Consider the following 16,985-nt stretch of genomic DNA (forward strand, 5'->3'; position numbering starts at 1 on the left):
TTGTGGCACACGAGCATCATTCTGTAGCTTAACAAGGTTGGTGCCTCAGAAAGAGGCCCCTCACGAGCTTGTTTCCTCACCTGCATTTTGCTTAATGCTGCAGTTCAGTTTTAGGTCATCAGATCTTGCTAAACACACACCAACAAAAATTAACCCATCACTGGATTATTGCAACTGTGTCACTGAGGAAAGAACACCCCTCTCCCTATCACAGTACAGGGTGTACTGATCAGTGTTTCCCACCTGTGCCACTCACACCTGCACGGGGGGCAGTGACAGACCGGCCACAGCAGAACAGGCTCTGCATCCTCACTGACTGTGCCTGCCTTGCATTCTGAGCACCCGTGGGGAGGATCCCAAAGGCACCCACAAACACTGCTGGTTCCTCTCCATGCTGTGTTACTGCAGCTTGAGGAGCAAAAATAAATGCCAGAAATGTCACCAGCCTAGAACACAACAATGCACGATGAAGCAGATAAAATGACTCACAGGTCTCCTCTGCAGTGCTGTTTGCAGCCTAAATATTTTCAGGGCAGGCAGAAGGAGGCTGCAGAACTTTGAATCGGGAATTATCTCAGTCTCCAGCAAAATCCTGCCTTTTAACAGTTCTTGGCTTTTCACAAAAGTCAAATTACTAGTAACAAGTCCTGGGAATTCAGTCCTGGTCATCCTGCATGCATTATTCCAGGAGGAAAAACAGAGGCTGACACTGTCCTTCCCTTGCAAAGCTTTGTCTGTGGGCAGGTGGATGCAATCGGGTTTTAACCTTTGCTTTCTTACACGACAATTTTGTAACCTATTTATATCGGACTGCCGGATTTCTTGGCTGCCTCTCTGCCTAGACATCACTCAGAGAGGGAAGGAACATCCTGTATCATTCTCCAAGAGGCTCAGTGGGCACAGATGTAAACAGATTGGCCAATGCAGGCACAAGGCAATGGTGAAAATAGGGTAATAAAGCTTAGACTATCAAGACCTGCCTTAGTGCATCACCGTGGACCTTACTGGAAGCCAAGAGCAGACTGCACCACCAGCCTTTGCAGTTGCTTCACACAAGGCAATATTCCCATAGGAATTTTCCTTCAAAGGCATGCAGACAGCACCATCTAGTCAACAAACATTGCATGCAAACAAACACTGGGGTTGCACAGAAATTCTCAGAGAAATCTGGGGCTCAGATCTTAGGGCAAACAGGTCAGATTTTAGTACCTACATAACTCGAACTCAGAACTGGTGAAATGAATGCACTGATGAGGGTGTCCTGAAGAAAAGCTGTGGAGTAAAAATGAAGGAAGATAACTAAACTGTGGCATTCTTTCCAACTGCAATTACATGTTTGATCTGAAATGATAAACTCTTCTGGGCAGTGGCTCCCACTCCAGGGCTGCCAGCACCTGATGTACACATCCCAAACTGTATTTTCTTCCTCCACTGCAGGGTTAATGCCCTGGTGGCACACTCCCTACATACCCCTGCTGCCCTCCCTGACCCTGGGAGGCTGAGACACACAGGGCTGGGACAAGGCTTCTTCTTCCAAGTGACAGAAATCCAGCAGCTCTTCAGAGCCTTGACTGGTGGGCAGAGCTCCCTGCGGGCACAGGAGTGCTGGCCATCAACAGAGAGCAGACTGACAGATAATGGGAGGGGAAAGGAGGGTCATGGAGAATGAAGATGCCAAGGAAGCCCATTGTTTTTCACAAAATATCCACAGCTAAAGCTGGAAGCCCATTTTCTAGAAGGTTCTGCCTCACCCACAGCAGTCACAGTCCATGTAGACTCTGCAGTGGAGGCAGGGCTCCACAGTCACTGTATTTAGAAAACCCTGCCTGGCATTCCTGCTTTGGCAGCCCGTTTATTCTGGGGGCACCTCCCTGCTTGCTTCCAACTGAGCCTTCCCAAGCCTTCAGTTCTGGTCCCAGTGGAGCTGTTCTTCATATTTTTCTGTTTCAGGAATATGTAATAAATTTATTTGGAAGCAAACAAACCCTCCTACTAAAACGAAATGAGAATCACAGAACTGCCTCCTAAAGCCAAACCTGTTTTCAGGAGCAGGGAGAGGGACAAGTAGAAACGTGGGGTCCTTCATTCCAACCTGCTCTGCCTGGTTTTACCTCCTCGATGAGCCTCCTTTACCCCCCTTCCCTCCCTCATTCCCCGGGAAGGCAGGGACTGCACTGAAGTCCTTGAGAAAACACAAGAAGGGTTGAAATGCCTGACCAGCCATAAACAAACAGCTGTGTGTGAAATACTCTTAAGACTCAGAAACTGATTCTCCATGCAGGCAGAGCAGGGAAGCAATTAATATTCCTAGCAGAGATCCAGAATCCACCACACTGCTCCGTCCTCTACCATCTCCCACTGTGCTCTTTGCATTATTTTGATTTTTCTATATGCAACACTCAAGTGCAGAGATGGAAGAGCTCTCAATTCCCATTTGTTGAAGAACTCAGCATAACTGCAGCAAACCAAAGTTACCTGAATTTAAAAAAAACCAAACCACACAGTCTTTCTACTGATTTTCCCTTTTCAGAGTGACAATGAAGTTGTAATAAAAAAATTTTGGGAAATAAATGCAAAAACTCTTTGTTAACAATAAGCACCTTTTATTGACCATCTTACCATTCAACACTTACTTCACTCAATCTCCTAAACTGCTGAACTACAGTCCAGTTTAGCATTTAAATAAAAGATAATGCAATTTGACTTGTACAAAAAGTGTTATACCTGGGTGGCACAGAATTAAAGCTCTTTTTTAAAAAGCTATAGACACAAACAATCACTACCTATGATCTGAAAATTAAGTCCTACATATTTCAAAGTAAAAATCAACACATATTCTCCATATGACGTTATGCTTGTAAAAATGCCTACAAAAATCTGTTGGTTCAGAAGGCAGAGTGGGTGGAAAGTATTTCCTATTTCACCATTTAACAAACGATATCACGAAAGCTACTGGGCAGCAAAATACTTCAGATGGATCTCACACACTAAAAGAGCCCCCGACACCCTCGTGTCCCGAGGATTTCCGTGGGTCAATCCAGCTCAGCACAGCAACAGACCCTTGGAGTACAGACTCAGAGTCACATCATTTGTTACAATAATTAATTCAATGCTCAGGAAATTTAATAATCGAATACACCTGGAAATCGAGTCCTCAGATATTGGTTATTCCCACTGCTTCTCCTTGCTGCTTTTAGTCTTGTCTGTGTTATGAAGTTATGTTGGTTCCAAGTGTTTACAATCTCTTCAAAATTGAGCAGCAAAGTTTCTGAGAAGCAAGAAAATTGCCTTTTGTAAAGAATACTTAAAATACTTTTTTGCCATTTTCTTCTGACCTTATAAAACTTCTCCTCGAGCCAATAAAAATAACCAGAACTATTTTGCTGCAAGAACACCAGTTTACATGCCAACAGGAATATGCAGGCAAAATCATTTATTTTATCAAGTTAGCATGTGAGTGCAAATTAAATCTCTTCTGAAATTCCTAGACCCCACACAGTTTAAGTTTTTCAGCAGTATCCAAGAAGAAATAAAACTCCATCTCAGGAAACAGAAAGAAAAGCTACTGAAGTAAATCCTTCATTACACATGCAAAGTGGCATTTCCTGGAAAGGCAAAATCCATGTGGTTATTTTCCTCTAAATTTCCTTTTCCTGCAGGATGGAAAGTTATTCCAAGAGAAAAAAAAAATCATCACTATTACAAAAGTGTTGTCTCCTCAGGTCAGCTCCACTGAAGTTCATTTCCAGCATAAAGCACCTACATGGAAGCAGAGGAAGGGAACTGGGTTTGTAGCAGACATTCATTTATAACCATGCACAGTCTTTCCCCCCCTGCAATTATTTCCCCAATGTAGGAAATAATCCTTTAAAACGAGGCCATTAAACAAGGCAAAAAGGAAAACCTAAGCAAAGGCAGGAGTAGTTACTGAGGCAGTGATGGCATTGTTAGAAGAGATGAGGGGTTAGATCTCTGTAACTTCCACAGGGCTGAGATCCTGGCATTCCAGTCTGCTGGGATCACCCCATTCTCAAAGCAGAAATTGGGATTTATTTTCTATTCCCCTTCCCTACCTGGGTTTTTAAAGGCATCAAAGATATCCGGGCTGAAGTGAACATTCCGTAAGGCCAACACAACAAAACATCTGAGCAGAAACTTGAGTTCACTCTGGGGAATTACAGAGACTAAATGTGGAGTAGCTCACATCAGAAAGGCAGGAAGGTCTTTGCTTGGATTCAAGCTCCCCATTTCTTACCACCCATAACACAATTAAATCCTCCAGCAATAATTTTTCTTCCATTTGCCACAACTTAGTCAAGAAAGTCTCAGTGTCCACCCTCGTTGCCAGAGTCTTGGTTCAGCAGACACTGGGTTGTGACAGTTTCTTACAGGTAATGGCAGATTTCACACTAAAAGGAGTGTTATTAATTGCTATGCAATTTTTTATACTCTCTGTTCTGCAGAGAATTCATATACTTCTCTAAGACACAAGAGTTTCTGTAACCAGCACTGGGATAAGAAAAAATACATGTCTTTTCACCCTTTTTATTGAAAGGAGAAAGTCAAATAAACTAAACCAGGTATAATCAAAATTTCAATCTTCCTTCACTGAGGTACTTAACATTTTGAATACTAACAACTGTATAATTTACTAAATAAATATATCAACTAAATAAATGTATCAATAAATGTATGTCTCTCTTGATACATCAAATCATTTAATTAATAAATATTCTAACAGAGTAAGATAATGAATCATGGTATACACCCAAAAAGATGATATATTAATAAGGTATTTAATGGCTCTAAATGAACATAAATGATACAAATCAAAAATTAAAAAGCAATTAAAAGTATTCAATAGCTCTTGAAGTTTTATGTCCCTGCAAATCAGATTTTTATTTAGGGACTGAAATCAATGACATGAGTAACAAATGGAAACAGAAGCTCATCTTAAAATCTAATTCACAACTCAACCCTGCTAGGAATGCCAGGAGTAGTATTTTTCCCATAATACAATGTTAATAAAAGTGTAGCTTTTTTAGTGATTTATTTTTCTGCAAGTGAACTTCCAGAAGACACAGTAAAACAAGAAAAGCCTCGAGTTCTCTTTTACCTCCTGAACAACTGGGTGCACTTTGCAGCCAGTGAGCTCAAGGTAACAAATCCCTTGAGAAAGGAAAGAGCAGGGTGGGAATGCCACGCCCGTGAAGGACACGAGTTTGATAGCTTGAAACACCAAGGTCTTCCTTGAGTTCATAACATAATGTGGCACTGGCTCAGAAAAAATGAACTTATCTCTTTGTAGCCACACATTGTCATGGTGATCGTGAGTGTTCCAACACTGACACCGGTCCCTGGGCCTCCCCACACCACCACAACTCACACATTTTCAAGACAGGCAGCAAGATCTTGTTATGTCTTCAGGCTGGAGCTGAATTGTGATTCTTGTGCTCTACAGTGATACTTATAAAGGAACAAAATAAAGTGAAAGGCTCAACTTCTACCTGGAAGACTCAAAAATGTTTCTGAGCTTTTCCTCATTTGCAGGAATTGTTCCTACCTGCTAAGCCAAGGCAGGTGGACGTGAACCCACATGGAGTTTCTTAACAGTCACCCAGCAAAACTGAGCATCTGCTCCATCCTTAATAACATTTGAAATCAATGTTAAACAACCTTCTGTGGTCTGTTTGGGCAGTATCAGACCAACTCTCCATTCCTAAAGTGGAAGCTATTTTTTCAAATAACCACCTAAATGAATAAGCTGAGAAAGAGCAGAAAACAAAAAAGCAGATGGTGACAATGTCTGCAAAAGAATCTTTAAAAACATATACATTTAAGTCCTGATTTTGTTACCCAAACTCTTTGGGTCACTGTCAGTCAACATTTCTTGCAGATCATGATATCCTTAAAGATCTTTACTGGAAAGACTGTAAAGGCAATTAGAATTTAGTGACCAAACATAAAAAACACAGTTCCTGGATTCACCATTTGGCAAAAGTCATCTTAGGAAGGGGAACACACACAGGATATTATCATTACTGCATGACACCCTTGATATCTTACAACTTCCACTGAACAGTTCATTCCTTAAGCCCCAGAAATGCCACAACAGTCACTTTAAATTATCTTTACAGCTGGAAATCAGCATTTTTTCAGAATTTAACATAGCTGTAGGTAAACAGAATTAGCAACATGTGTTCTGAACAAAGCAGCACATTCTGTTCCCCCTGCCCAAAACAGAGGCAAAAAATGCAGTTCCTTTTCTCCCCACAGCTCCCAGGCCAAGGACACTGAAGCTCTGTGGAGTGCAAATTCCTCCACGCACACGACACAGTTACACAACTGAGCAGGGCATCCTGACCCAGTGCTGAGAGACTTCACTCCACATGCACTATTCCCATGGACACTGAGGAGGAATTTCATGTATTGTGCTGAATTAAGCCTATGGAATTTTATGGAAAACAAAACGAATAACGTATCAGAAAAAAGGAGAAACAGACACCATCCAAGATTTTTTAAGAGATGGGTTGAAATGAGACATCCAGGATGAACTGACGCTGGACAAAAGAAATTCTAAAAATCCTTTAAAGTTGTCGGACTCTTTTATCAGTGTTTTTAATATTGATGTCCAGTGTCTCTACTTTCCTTGTGAGCCGATCCAGCATATCATCCTGCTCCTCGATTTCCGTCTGCAGACCAAGGGCCAGGTTCTTCAGACGGCTCAGTCCGGAAGACATCTCATCTGTCAGGGGACAGAGGGACCATGGGGAACCACCGTGCTGTGACACATCCTGCTCTCATGGCCACTGCCAGCATTCCCCCTTCTCCTGGGTGAGAAACTCTCAGTTACAGCTTCCCAGCTCTGAGTGCTCCTCTGCAGCAGCGGCAGCACTGGTTTGTCCACAGTTGTACTGCATCACTACCAGAAGGGATCACTTCCTTCTTTCTGCTATTACAAGTTAACTTCAAATGCTTAACACCAAACTGGATCTTTATCAAATGACATACCCTGTAATGTCACTTTTGTTTTTTAAATGTATTTTACAGAAAATCAGGTACATCTTTTCTCAGCTCAGCATCCACAATCTGCTCACTACCTCAATTGTTTTTCCTTAAACTTCATGCAGAAGTATCGTCAATACTTCTTAAATCTTCAGTGTTATTCATCATAGATGAAAACCTCCCATCTCCAGATTTTCTAATTTGGCTACAAGGTGCCTATTTTATTGCATGATTGATTGGTATAAATGCTTCTGAAGCAAGGAAGTTTTCCACAGCTTGTGAGTAGAACAAATGTGCTTCCACTAAACTCTTCTGCCTATTTCTCTGATCCATTCCTTCCCGATTTCTTTCCAATCTCTTTTTTCTAGGTCAGCTACACAGTGACACGTGTAAGCAAAGAGGCACTTTGTCCATGTGTTACAGAACAAAGGAAGGCAAAGTCAGCTGAACAGCTTCGGGAAGCAATAAAAGGAATGCGGCAAATTCACCAATTAAATATTTAGTGCCTTTCGATTCTTCTATTTTTAGCAAAACATGTTTATTTCAAAAGCTGTGCAGAGTTCTAAATTATTTGGGTCCAAGCTGATGTACAGTTTAATATCTGAGTTTAACTGTCAGCTCAGTAAGTTGAATGCACCTCTCCATGTGAGAGGTAAGCTCTAGAAAAAGCAGCAGTGAGGATCCCCACTGGTATAATTGGGATGCCAACCTGAAGCAGTGTTTTCTTGTTGATACTACTAAAACCTGCTTTATAAGATTTTTCAGACTGGATGGATGAGCCTGCCTTTTTTTTTTTTTTATCTGGTTTAGGAATAAAGAATTGACAATTGTATTACATCAAACAGCTTCGGTTTTCTCACTCACCTAAGTTGGTATCAATTTTCTGGTGGTAAGCTCGCAGCTGTTGGTTCTTAGGGTAGGAATCATCCCTTTGCACTGAGGAAACTAAATCTGCTTTGCTGAAATCATTGTCTGTTAAGGGTATAGAATACAGAATGTTATATAATAAAAAAGCTAGTGAGAAGAGGCTTTAAAGTTTTAGGGAGGATGTTAAAAATTAGCCTGAACACAGCTGTCAGGTAATCCCATCACAGGGCTATCAGCAGCAGTCCAACACCACTGTCTCTAGGGCACCTCTCAGGATGCACAAATAAAGCTACAATTCTTCTTTTCAGCTGCCTGTTTTTAGTTCTAGCAGGTAATTGAGAGAAAAAAAAAGGAAATTCCAGGCTCCCAGCTCGCATCCAGGCGGGATAAAGAGGTGGGACGGTCCCTGTACCCGCAGGGAGCCGCCCCAGGCGAGGCCCCCGAAGCTGCTCTGCCCTCCCGTGGACAGACTCGGCATTACACGGAGGGGAGCGGAGCCCCACGGCCCAAAAGCGCTTCTCTCGTTACTCACCTACAACTGTGGATACCCTGCTGCCTTCCCGCTCCCACTGCGCTAATTAACCGACCACCCCTCGAGAAAGGAACAGTTACTTGGCACATAAAAGCCACCACAGAAGTCAAGGCACTGTGGGAAGGGGAATGAGGCCAAACCCCAAGCGCTGCCTTGTGAGAATCAGGTGATGACTCGAGTAGGAAGGGTTACAGTCCACGTTTGAGACACCGAGGAAAATGCATCTGACAACTGTGACAAATGATGGTGAAGAGGAGACCCTCAACATTAAGTTGACATTTTGGCAAACCTGGGGCAAGGCTGCCTGCACATTGTGTGTCTCCCCTACGAGAATATAAGCACTGGCTGCTTTTAAAGTCTATACAGGCTATAGAATAAATTCCCCAGTGGAAGGGCTAAATAAAATCTGTATCCAAATTTAAAAAAAAAAATCACATCTGCAGCATGGGTGTAAAGGGCTTTAGGGAAACAATTCCCTAGGATTCAAAGCCATGAAGGCTGGGATACAAATCTCCAGATGCTGGGTAGCAATGTAAGTCAGCAGCTGGGCAGGCTGAAGGTCTCTGCCCTCATCACTCTGCAAGTTTGCTCCCAAGGGATGACAGGCAATCAGTGTAAAATAAAGTTAACAAACCTGAATTATCCAGCTTCCTTAAATTTGGATGGCTTTCCTGGTATTTTGACTCTTGTTCTTTACTAGACATCATTGCTTCTTTTAACCTAGTGAAAAAGAGAAGAAAAAGAAAATACTGGTATGGACCACAGGCCTCATTCTGAGTCTGTTAATCAAGAAAAGATATCACATTTACACAAGAAGAGCAAGTTTGTTAGACCTGATCCAAAATGTTCCTTTTACATGAACTATTACCCATCAGCATTTGTGTTCACTGAAAGCAGAACTGGTTGCTTTTGTGCTCAAAATAGCAAATGGAAACATTGCTATCAAAACCAAAACTGCATCTTCTGTCTTGGAGGCAACACATTCCCTTCCTTTAGTGGAGGATGGAGGAAATCAAGCTATGCAGCATTATTGGGCTTTACAGAAGTTTCTCAGTTGAAGAGAAACAAATACTGCAAGACACAGTCATTTCACAGGAATTCTTTTTTTACTTACAGCTTTGAGGGAAACACACTCAGTATTTAACTGGTAGCACATCAAGATTTCCTGGTAAGACTGAAGCAAGCCTGATAATTCAGAAGGCTCTGATGAACTACTCGTGTAATTTTGTGTAATTGGATTGACTTCCCACAAATGCAAAGTTATTCTTACCCCTACAAATACAAATGGAAGTATGACTATTTTTTCTAGGTGTTACAGGAAACAGGGAGCTAGAAACCATCTCAGGAGTTTGCCTGACACAATCAACAGATCTTTTAAGTTCTGATATCCTGGTGACATTTCAGAGACGCTGTGGGAGACAAGGCCCAAGAAAAACGTTTATTTTACTTACCTGCTGTTAGCATAATAGTCAGGGGCTCCATTCTGCTCTGGCTTGCTCTCTGGAGGTTTGGCTTTGAAGTAGTTCACCAAGCCCCCCCAAACACTCTTAATGCTGTTGATGTGCCTCTGACTCGTCTTCAGGTCCTGGTCCATTTTATCCACCATCTGCTCCGTGCGCTTCAGAGCCTCTCCCTGCCGGACCAGCTCCTGCCAGGCACCCACAGGGAAAGAGCAGCTCGTGAAGCCAAGATGAACTGACACATCAAACATTTTAACAGACGTGATAAAAAAAAGTAACAAGGGTTTCTTCATCTGTGTGGATCATTTCTAAAGGCAAAGGCTTTTTCACTCGCTCCTCTTCCCCCAGGGCATTTCAATCAAGAGTTGCTGCTCAGCCATGGCATTAACCAGCTGTAAAATCCTCCTTCCTGTGCCACGCCAGATCCCTGACTCCTGCTACAAACAGCATCCAGGAGTTTGCTGTGCTGCCCTTTCGGGGGGTTGACATTTGCATCTCTTGCTGAGGGAACAAGCTCAGCACCACAAGGGTGATGTGGTGCAAACCCGAAGGTTTTATGGCAGGGAGATGAGTGAGCACAACAATTTGTAGCTGTGAATGGCACCTTCACTGGGAAGGGATTCTATTTTCACCTTAGTGGGATGTTCCTGATAATTTAGGAACAGAATAACGAAAGGAAATAAACACAAATAGAACTTCTTCAGACTGCAGGAGTATTTTAGTTCATATTAACAGTGCAGAATTTAGGAATTTTTATATATGGAAGTACATTATTTTCTAATTCAGCGGCACAAACATTATTCCGAAGTAACACAAAGATTTATTCTGGCAGGAAAATTGCCTGCAGCTACCACTAATGCAAAACAAAGAACTTGTGTTCATATTCTTGCTAAACTGTGGGAAATTCTAGTTGAATGCTCTTTTTTTCCTCCCTCAATAAAGCAGCAAACACACAGAACTCAAGTTTTACCACAGGCCCTGTGTCAAGCCTGAGCTCTTGATTCATCCCTTCTGCTTTTCTGGACAAACAAGTCTGAAAGTTCACAGCAGTCCCACTGAGAACCCCCTGAGCACAAGCACCTCGTGCAGCTCGGGGCTGCTCTGGGGTTAACCTGGGCAACAACACCCAAGGCAGCCCATTAGCAGGTGACACAATGGACAGGAGCTTCATGAGCCACGTCCCCAGCACAAAGTGCTCTGAAACAGGGCCCGAGGAATGAAGGAAATGATTAATCGGGGTGAAGCCAAGCACATCACAAACAGCTGACAGGGCAGGCCCTGCACCCGACCGAGAGAACTGCTGGAAACCTTTCAGTCAGACAACACCAGGCTTAAACGCCACTCGTAAGGCTCAGTAAGAATTGTTAAAAGCAGCTGAAGGAACGGCCCAGTCCCATTCTCAGCGTTACACAGATAGGGTGCGACTGGGATTTTTCGTTCAGAACCCAAACCATCACCCAGGAGACCAGCCGGCACTAACACAGGGAGGCTGCGGAACACTGGCTGCCCCTGCAGAGGGACTGTCGGGGGGAAAAGGGACAACAAGACCCCTCGTTCCGGAGGGCCGAGGGAGCCCCGGGGCCCTGCGGGCGGAGGCTCCGCTCCCGTCCCTGACCCACCTCGGAGGCGGCCACGCCGATGCGCTCGGACTCGTAGAGCAGCGAGAGGGAGCGGGCGGTGCTGTCGGCCGAGGCGGCGGAGCGGCGCAACACCTCCTGCTGCAGGTACCGCTGCCGGTCCGCCTCGCCCGCCCCGCCGGCACCCACCGCGGCCGCCGCGTCCTCCTCATCGTCCTCCGCGAACGGGTTGTAGCTCCTCGGGACGGCTGACATGGCGCTGCCGCCCGCGGGGAGCGCTCGGGGAGCCGCTGACCCTCACGGAGCCCCGACCCTCACGGAGCCGCCGCCTCGGGCCGCTCCGCTCCTTCCGCCTGCGCGCGCCGGGCGGAACCACCGCGTGCCCCCCCCCGTGGGCGGGGCGATGGCTCCGCAGCGCCGCTGGGGACGGGCGGTGCTGGGCGGGACCATTGCGGCCGCGGGGGGGTGCTGGGAGGGCTGGGCTGGGCGCGCCCCTTTGCAGAGCGGGGCTGGGGGCGGTGCGGGCACCGGGCAATGGTGAAGCCGCTGCGGGGGCCGCCATGTTGGCGGCGTGATTGGTTCTTCGCGATCCCGCGGAGGGCGGCGCTCTCGCGGGAGGGGGCGGGGCGCGCGGGCCGGCGGCGCTCCCGCACAACATGGCGGCCGCGGCGGTGGCGGCGGCAGCGGCGGCTGCGGCCACGGCGGCCACGGCGGCGGCGGCCGGGACCGGCACCGCGACCGCCACGGCCAGGGCCGCCGCGGCGCCCTCCGCGGGTCGCGGGGGCGGCGCGGCCACCGCGCGCGGCTTCTACTTCAACACGGTGCTGTCGCTGGCGCGCTCGCTGGCGGTGCAGAACCCGGCGCCGCTGGAGAAGGTGAGGGGCGTCGTGAGGGGAGTGTCGTGTGTGTGTGGGCGGGGGGCTGCGGCTGTGAGGGTGGCGGGGTTGTCACTGTGTGTCGAGGGCTGCGGGAGTGCCGTGTGGGAGTATCGCGTGTGGGACTGCGGGGCTGTCACGCGTGGAAGCCGCGTGTGTGGGGGGGGGTCGGAGGGTCGTCGTGCCAGAGGGGGGCCGTGTTTGTGTGTTTGCACGTCATGGGAGGGGCCGCCGGGGAAGGGTCGGCCCCTTGCGGGGCCCTTCTGTGCCGAGTGTTGGTGCGGGGCGGGCTGTGCGGGGCCCCTCGGCGCTGTCACGCGTGGGGACCCGCGCGGCCCGTGGGCAGCGGGTCGGAGTGGGGGCGGGTGATGCCCCGGGGTGATGCCGCTCCCCTCGGGCGGGGCTCTCTGTGGTTGTGGGAGTGGGATCTGCCCCACCGGCGGTGTCCGTGGGTGCTCCTGTGGGCCATCCTGACCCAAAAACGCCGTCAGCGCAGCCCCCCCGTGTCCCCCGCAAGGAACGCGGATCCTCAGCGGCTGCGCCTCCCCCCAGTCTGTGGAACAGGGTCTTGTGGGCGTAATTAGTCTCAGCCTAATTAGGACTGGTTGCTTTGCTCCGGGTGTCCCGTCGAATCCAGGCCACGGGTGAAACGTGCCTGGGTGGATACAGCCCGGCTGGAGGTAAAGCCGGCCCGGGGTCTGTGTGTGCGGCGATGCCCGGGCCGGTGTGTGCTGGGCTGTGCTGGGCTATGCTGGGCTGTGCTGGGCTGTGGAGCAGGGATGGACACGCGGGTGTTGGGGGAGCTTTGCTGCCCCGAGCCAGAAGTGACAGAACGTCTGAATGGCCTCACGCAATAATCATGACTAAATAGCTGAAAAGCATTGCTCGGTGCTGATGAAAACTCTGGTGCTTGTTCCTGGCCGGCTGTTACCGCCTTCATTTCTTACTTCGTGTTCTGGCAGCGTGCCATTGCTATGACAGCCAACAGTGAATAATTTCTGTAAGCCTTGCTGTCGGTTCACTAAATATCCAGGGATTCCTTTCTTTATTTATTTATTAGTTTAGACAGATTACAGTAGGAGTTAAATGATATTAACAGTTCATATCTAGCTAAAATTACTCACTCATGTTATTGCAAGTATAACCTGACGTGGAACACTCAGAGCATCAGTCATTTTCCAAAGTTCACATGTCCTGTCCTCTCCAGCGTTTTATGTTGAGCAAGAGGCTTATTTGTGTTGTTGTCTTACAAGTCTTGTAATTATGAGATCTGGCGTTTGAAGGACCAGAATCCTAAATTCCACTGAGCATCCAGTAGCTTCTTGTAATCCTCTAGGGAAATTTTGTCTTGGTTCAGAAATGTCGAGGTGGGGTATTCAAAGAGTTATCTAAATAGGAAGTGACTTGACATTCAAACATAGGTGAGTCAAGCATTTATTATGACAGTCCTCTTTAGATAGTAATCATTAACATCAAGGAGATTCATGAAAAGACAATATGCTTGCTGCATTTTCCATTTATTAACAGTTCCACAGAAAAAACAAAGTGTTTGGGGGATTTGATGTATTCTTTAGGGGGGTGTGTGCTGAGTATGGAGTTAAGTATTAGATAAGTAATGAGAAAATAATAGTTCTGAGAACTTCATCTGTAATCTGAAAGATTGGAGCCAAAGTCATGCTCATCTTGGTAACAGTTAATGGTTCAGTGCTGTGCATGAGCAGTGCATTGGTGCAACTGTAACCAAAGCTCCATCCACCTGGTTTTTTATTTATGGGAATTGCGTAAATGGGATACATTTGCCTGCTGTGCGTTTCTTGCACATCCAAAATACCCAGTGAAGGAAGGCTTTGCTGTACTTCAGCACTTTGATCAAGTCTTGAAGAAAGCCTTTAAATCAACACATGTTGTGGTAGAAATGTTTGACTTCTACTTGAGCTTTTCCTGTCTTTCTCTGGTTTCTGTCATTCCTTTCCCAACCCTTGAATGCTCTCGTTAAGGCTGATGACTAAAGGAGGATACTGTGCCCATCTGTCTTCCAGAAGATGGAGAGACCACTGTGCACTTCAAACTTCAGTTTATTTTGACACTTTGTCTTGTTCCACTGTTCTCTCCCTCCGCTGTTTTTCAGGTGCAGAAGCTGCTCTGTATGTGTCCAGTGGATTTCCATGGGATTTTCCAGCTGGATGAACGTCGCAGGGATGCTGTTATTGCTTTAGGAATCTTCCTAATTGAATCTGACCTGCAGGTATTTTCCCCACCTGGGCTAACTGTTTGTCTTGGAAGATTAATTGTTGAAGGAATTGTTGAAGTTCAGTTGTTGAATGAATGAAAAGTTGGTATTTTTCTTCATAAAAATAATTTAAAATCTCAGAGGTAAGAGATGGATGCAGGCAGGAGAGCACAAGGAAGCAAGGACAGCACTGAGGAGTGAGATAGAAGAATAAAGAAAGTAGTCATGGCACTGCCACAGCCAGACTGCTGTCGTGTGTTCTGGTCATCACACCTTGAGGAGAGAAAGGAAAGACTCCTGTTCAGGAGGATTTAGTTAAACCATGTGTGTCATTGTGTGTTCTTCCCCACGTGCTCCTGAATGACAGGGATGTTCCAGTGCACTCCTGAGGGTCAGGTTTGCAGCAGGCCCTTTCCTGCCTGGCACTGGCCAGGATAAACAGACAGGCAGAGCACACAGACTGCATTGTACATTGGCATCCCTTCTGTGTCTGCCAGCCTGGGCAGGACAAGCTGGTTCTCTTCCCTGGAGCACTGGGCATCATATTGTTCCATGCAGGGGAGAGGGAGGATATACCCAGTCCCAGGTCTAGAGTCATTAGACCTCACTTTAAAGTCTTCCATGTAGCTGGAATTTGCTTCAGGCCTGAATTGAGGGTCCATGTGCTGTGGTACAGCTTGCCTGGGTGTTATTGGAGTTGTTCTTGCGTTTTTTATAAGGCAATATTTGTATTTCATAGCATTTTTATGATGTTTCCAAAGCCAGCAGTCAGTATTAGTTAATCCAAGCCCATGGGGAAGGGAGGTGCTGTCCTTTGATTTGCAGGTGAGGGAGCTGGAGCGTCACACAGGTGTGTGAAGGGACTGCCATGGGGTGGATCACATGAGGTGGGACTGGCACTCTGAATTTCTAGCTGCCTTCAAATTATTTTGGGACCTTGCTGTCAGTTAATAAATTGGGAGTAGATGCATTGAGGTTCTGGAACATTTTTCTGCAACTTTTTACAGAGAATGAACTGTTGCCTGGAATGAAAGCCTTGGATTTAAGGCACTGAATTGGGTCACTTTTCATTTGCCTGTTTTGAAATCAGTTTTGCAAGATTCAAGAAGCCTGTGGAGTGATCATGGGAAGCAAGTTCTGAGTGTGTTAATGGATTCTTTCCATATATCTAAACCATCTGGAGATTACATGGGTCAGCTTTTCTTCTCCATTTCAAATAGAACCTTTTCTTCTTCAGCACAAGGACAATGTGGTTCCGTACCTGCTCCGGCTCCTGAAGGGTCTTCCCAAAGTCCAGTGGATAGAGGAAAGCAATGCCCGGAAAGGCAGAGGTGATGTTTGGATTTTCTGATCTTCCTTATGAAATGCCAGCCAGGAGATAGAAATAGCAAAGGTTGTTCAGGCCACAGTACCTGGGAGGGGAGAGGTCCTGCTGGGTTCTTAGCTCCTGGCTCGACAGCCTTTAATACTCATTTTCTGTAGAAGCAAAGAGGAAGTTGAATAGCTCCCTGTTTTCCTGCTTCACCACTTTTTGGTAGATGGAACTTTCCAAATAGTTCTGTGTTCAATATATTTTGTATTAAGTTAGAGAAGATTGTGTAGTGGTTAGAGGAGAGTGGAATCTGAGATCTATACACTCTGCTTTTAGCTTTGATGCTTAGCTGCTATTTCAGGCACTTCATTTCTTGCTCCCTTAATGTCTCTTAGAATTAATATAAGAACGCATATATAGTATTATATCATTCAAATTTTTTTTAAGTTACTTGAGAGCTTGGGAAAGTTTAATTATTATGATTTTTTTCCCAATGTTTCAGGCTGAAATTATGGTGGTCAGAGTGCTTTTAGATTTTGTGTGCAACACTGTATTTTTCTACAGTCTTATCTCAGAACTGTGTGAGATGGCAGTCACATATATCTTCTTGTTTTGATATAATTTGCTCTTTCTGTGTTGGTTCTCTCTAAGGAGTGGCTGATTTTTCTCTCTGTCACTTTGCAGGTTTGCTTCCAGTGGCAGAAAACTTCAGCTTCTGCTTGGTGACGTTGTTGTCGGACGTTGCTTACAGGGACGCCTCTCTGCGAGAGCAGGTGCAGTTTGTCTGTGCTGTTGTCTGACCCAGTTCTCCAAGGCTGCAGTCCTGACAAATGTCAGGAGGAGAGTGCAGCAGCTGCTTCCTGCCCTGCAGAGGGGCTGGTTGCTGTAGCATCTGTGCCGGTGCATTAATTTGCTTGTGTTAATTGTCAAGCATCTGGAAGATATTGCTAAGTCTGCTGTTACTTTTGGGTGTCGGTTGCTGAGCCCGGTTAGAATTCCAGCTTTGGTGCTGGATTAGGGCTGCTGCAGTTTGATTGTGCTGGTGCTCACAGCTCACTGCAGGCTTTGCAAGAGCAGCTCTGGGAGCTGAGTGAGGGCAATGTGCTCTTTTAGTCACACAGTGTTGA

At 46.1% G+C, this 16,985-nt stretch overlaps 2 protein-coding genes across 3 annotated transcripts in view; one reads left to right on the top strand and one right to left on the bottom strand.

The window, feature by feature from the left end:
• Positions 1-2,582: 2,582 nt before the first annotated feature.
• SNAP29 (synaptosome associated protein 29) lies at positions 2,583-11,789 on the bottom strand. Its single transcript, XM_050318656.1, has 5 exons — positions 11,484-11,789; positions 9,856-10,052; positions 9,039-9,124; positions 7,870-7,977; positions 2,583-6,745 (listed from the first exon to the last, which is right to left on the bottom strand). Exons 1-5 carry the CDS (start codon positions 11,694-11,696, stop codon positions 6,588-6,590), a joined length of 762 nt encoding a protein of 253 aa, XP_050174613.1. The 5' UTR covers positions 11,697-11,789; the 3' UTR covers positions 2,583-6,587.
• A 308-nt stretch (positions 11,790-12,097) lies between these two features.
• The window catches only part of PI4KA (phosphatidylinositol 4-kinase alpha), a 54,938-nt gene continuing 50,050 nt past the window's right edge, over positions 12,098-16,985 (top strand). The window contains exons 1-4 of one of the 2 annotated variants that reach the window (XM_050318584.1): positions 12,098-12,316; positions 14,445-14,561; positions 15,784-15,877; positions 16,543-16,631. In XM_050318584.1, the coding sequence (XP_050174541.1) occupies positions 12,098-12,316; positions 14,445-14,561; positions 15,784-15,877; positions 16,543-16,631 (519 nt within the window). The remainder of the gene's footprint in view (positions 12,317-14,444; positions 14,562-15,783; positions 15,878-16,542; positions 16,632-16,985) is intronic. The other variant, XM_050318585.1, reaches the window with a different exon arrangement.

This window comes from Myiozetetes cayanensis, unplaced genomic scaffold, assembly GCF_022539395.1.
Source record: "Myiozetetes cayanensis isolate MyiCay16 unplaced genomic scaffold, myiCay2020 scf21, whole genome shotgun sequence".
NCBI classification, from domain to species: domain Eukaryota; kingdom Metazoa; phylum Chordata; class Aves; order Passeriformes; family Tyrannidae; genus Myiozetetes; species Myiozetetes cayanensis.